The 4,057-nt window shown below is 46.1% G+C and overlaps 1 protein-coding gene across 1 annotated transcript; it reads right to left on the reverse strand.

Annotated features, from left to right (window-relative positions):
- Positions 1 to 868: 868 nt before the first annotated feature.
- On the reverse strand, positions 869 to 2,860 carry LOC117131465. Its single transcript, XM_033283590.1, has 2 exons — positions 1,043 to 2,860; positions 869 to 955 (listed from the first exon to the last, which is right to left on the reverse strand). Exons 1-2 carry the CDS (start codon positions 2,858 to 2,860, stop codon positions 869 to 871), a joined length of 1,905 nt encoding a protein of 634 aa, XP_033139481.1.
- Between the last annotated feature and the right edge of the window lie 1,197 nt (positions 2,861 to 4,057).

Genomic DNA, 4,057 nt, shown 5'->3' on the forward strand with positions numbered 1-4,057 from the left:
CCTATCTAACCGCAACCTTACTATTTCACGGCATCCATAACCATAACCAGCACAGATCTAACACAACACGCTAACCCTAAACACGTCGCCATCCTAACTTGACATACCTGGTAACCTTAACCAACTTCTCCTATCTTAATCACATTTTTTTCACAAACCATGATAAACGCAACCACAAGCACATCATCCACGCCTACACCTTCTGTTAATTTTTACGTAACCATTACCTAATTAACCACCACCTTAGTGTCCACTACCCCCTTCCTCCACTTCCTCCTGTGTTTACGCCTACTTCTAGCCAAACAGGTTTACGACGACCACAAACATTTCATCCACGCCCTACACTGCCGTTGCGTTTGTCCCAATCATAACCAATTTAACCAAATCTTTACTAACCACTGACGACTACCCCACTTACTCACAACAATTTCTACCCAGACCAAGTATCCAACGACCACATACATGTCATCCACGCCAACTCACTATTCAAAACATTAACCACAACCACACCCTAAACCACTATTACTACCCTAACCATGCCCTAGCTACCCACGAAAAACACTCCCATTGAAAACCCACCAACCCATCTCATACACTAATCCACCTTTTATTCTAGATCAGTTTCAGTTTTTTTCCTACACAACATAAAAAAACAACAAGAACATAAACATCCATAGATTTGTTTCTTAAAATCATACCAACAAGGGTGTTGCTCACACCAGTGGTGGCATTAACATCTCTACTACAAATACCAAAACAACTACTCCTTCAGGTTACACGAGTTCCGTTCAAAAAAAAATTCTCCCTGCACCTCCATACAATAGCCGTTCAAACAAAAAACTTCCATCACCTAACCTTCAATCTCCAATCATATCGGAACCGTGCAATTGGTGCGGTTGTGTCCTTCTACCCTGCACCTCCCGCACTTATTAGGCACTGACTTCTTCTTAGGACCCTGCATAAGAGATTCACAATTTATCACACCGCTAGATTGTCACAATCAATAAATAATCACCAAAACAAAATCAAATAAACTATCTACCGGCATCTCCCCTGTCGAGGGGAATCGTTTGGTTCTACGCCTCCCTGGTGGCCTCTTAGTCAATGGTGGCATCAACATTGCATCCCTCACGTCTTCTGGAATAGATTCGTCCCTGGGGTCGCCAATTGGCCTAATAACACCTGCATAGGTTTCCCTCCACGCCACCGTCTTGTACCAATGACCAACCATAGTCTCATATGCGAGCCCTATGTTGTCGGCCGCAATCATGGCATGCCCACATGGTATCTTCATGTTGTCAAAGTACTTGCAAGTACACTTCTTCTGCTCCAACTGAACACTCTCAGAACCACCAAACTTCCCAACAACTTGGCAGCTCCAGCTAGAAATAGAGTTCACCTTGCTGCCCTTCACCAGCGCCATTGTCTTTGTCATCACTTTATCGACTTCTATTGTCATCAGACCCCGGTGCTTATTGGCCTTCTTACGTCTTGCACTGAACCACCTTGTCATCATCCCTTGTATGAACATCACCAACTCAATTATTGGGGACGACCTACCCTCTACCAATGCGTTGTTTAGCTGTTCAGCAATGTTACTTGTCATTATATTATACCTCTGGCCCCCAAAGTACGTTCTAGACCAACGTGCAGACCCTATTTTCCCCAAATAAATCCCACATTCGCTGTTAGACGCCCTGATCTTGTCACAGAAATTCTTGTAATCCCTCATCCTATGCGCAGTCGCAGCAGCAGTCACCAACCTCGCTAACCCCTTGCTAGAGAACCTAGCATTAACGTTCCGTGCCAAATGGACGATACAAAACCCATGATGGGCTTGTGGATACACACAGCTAACCGCGTTGGCAATTGAAGTGGCCCGGTCCGATATTATAGCAAGGTTGCTCGAATCCGCCAATATCCTCTCAACCTTCTGCAGAAACCACGTCCAAGCCTCAGTATCCTCACTGTCTACTATTGCAAATGCCAAAGGAAACACTTGGAAATTGCCATCTTGTCCGCTTGCTGTAAGCAACACCCCCTTGTACTTCCCACTAAGATGTGTGCCGTCTAGAACCAACACAAGCCTCAGCTTCTGGAACCCCTTAATAGATGCCCCAAACGCCAAAAACATGTAAAGAAACCGCTCCACACCCTCGTCGTCAACCTCTGTCTCAATATCAGCTACCGTCCCGGGATTGGCAAGTTTCAGCATATACAGATACTCAGCCAGCTTCATATACGAGTCGTCATCTGGTCCCCTCAAGTCAAACATTGCTTGCTCTTTGGCTCTGTAACACTTCATGTAAGATGCCGACAGCCTAAGATCCTCCATCAAGAGCCTTTGTATTTCAACCACCTTTGGCCCTTTCGACGGATCTTTAAATTTAGCCTTGTACACCGCTGCTATAACCCTAGCTGTTCCCCTACTGCCATACCCATTCCTACTCTCGATTGGACAAGTATGATCCAGCTGAGCTTTCCTGATTTCATAGTAACCACAACCGCGTATCTCATGAGCTGTGACTCTCCAATCACAACGCTCATCGGGACACTCGCACACAAAGGAGTCAACCTTTGTCCTCGTCTGTTTGAACTGAAACTGCCCTTTAATAGCGTAAATTGCCAAGGCAATCTGACAATCGACTTTACTCCCATACACCTTCCCAACATGAACAACCCCATCTGCCCCTTCGACATCAAGCCCTGGGATCTCGGCGGCTTCATACACTGTGTCATCATACAGAGGCGGAATGTCAAACTCTTCGTCATCGACATCTTCCAGCTTCCGGTTACTAGGCTCCTGACCACCACTCTCTGGGACACGGCTATTACGACCACCAATACTTGTACGCCCCATCCACGCAAAGTCATCCACGGGGATCTCACCTTTCACACCACTACCGCCGCTGCTTTCCCCAACAGGCTCACTGCTGCCCCTACAACTTCGCAACTCCGTTTGCCTCTTTGTCGTTAAACACAACTTCCACGGCGTCGCTGCCGCCTAAATCACCATCTATTAGTGGCTCCCAAAACTCAACGTCATATCCTCTAGGCCTAATATCCCTTTCATCAATCTCTTCTGGCCCACTGTAGTCGCTGTCAATACCCTCGCTCCAGCCATTACAATCACCTCCACCAGTGGGGTTACTTTCTGACCTTAACCGCTCTTCGAATTTCTCAACCTCCTCAATAAGCTGGAAATCATCGAGGTTAATGAAGTTGGTTTTCGAACCCACGCTGGAGAGGTCGACAGCCTTTCTTTTAGTACCACTCTGGCGCTGCTTCGCGCTGCATCTCGGTGTTTCAAAGACATCCATGTCAGGAGCAGCCGTACAATACCCCAAACTCTCGAAAGTTGCGAACAAATTCAAACTACCGGTAACTTTCATGTGGGTGAAGAAATACCTAAGCGCACCATCGTTTGTAAGCAGGACGGGAGGAGTTTTAATCCCGGTTGCAAGGTCCTTGCTGTCCGGCGGCCAATAGCTAAGCGCTAGATTGAAAGAAGCTTCCGACTTCTTAAACTCAGCAAACACCAGACTCTCGATCTCCTTTATGGTCAGCGCTTCATGGACAGGTATCATCCTCGCCATTTTTGTCTTGTCCACCACAAACTCCCATTTCCCGTCAGACCCACATAGCCATGCTCCACACATCACCATACACATCTCGTCCATCTGCATTGACATCGTACATCGTTTACCATGGAAATCTAGAAAACACTAAAAAACAAAACCCTAACCACAACTTCGAAACTACACACCAACAAGCTAAATCGATAAAGTCTACAAACTAACCTTCACTTCTGCAGCGGAGGAACTCTGCACGGAGCTCCCTACGTCCGTTCAAACTCGTAAATCTCTCCCACCCTTATCTTTCAGCTTCGTAGAACAACAAAGACAACACACAGCAAGGTACGTTAAAGGAAACACATTTATGGCGACCCCAACCAACCCTCTTAATCTTAGCCATTGGATCTCCTTTTAATCAAATAATCTGACGGCTACAATTGAAAACTCTCTATTTTAACTTATTCATTTATTAGACCAAACAA

Source organism: Brassica rapa, unplaced genomic scaffold (genome assembly GCF_000309985.2).
Source record: "Brassica rapa cultivar Chiifu-401-42 unplaced genomic scaffold, CAAS_Brap_v3.01 Scaffold0967, whole genome shotgun sequence".
In the NCBI taxonomy this organism is placed as follows: domain Eukaryota; kingdom Viridiplantae; phylum Streptophyta; class Magnoliopsida; order Brassicales; family Brassicaceae; genus Brassica; species Brassica rapa.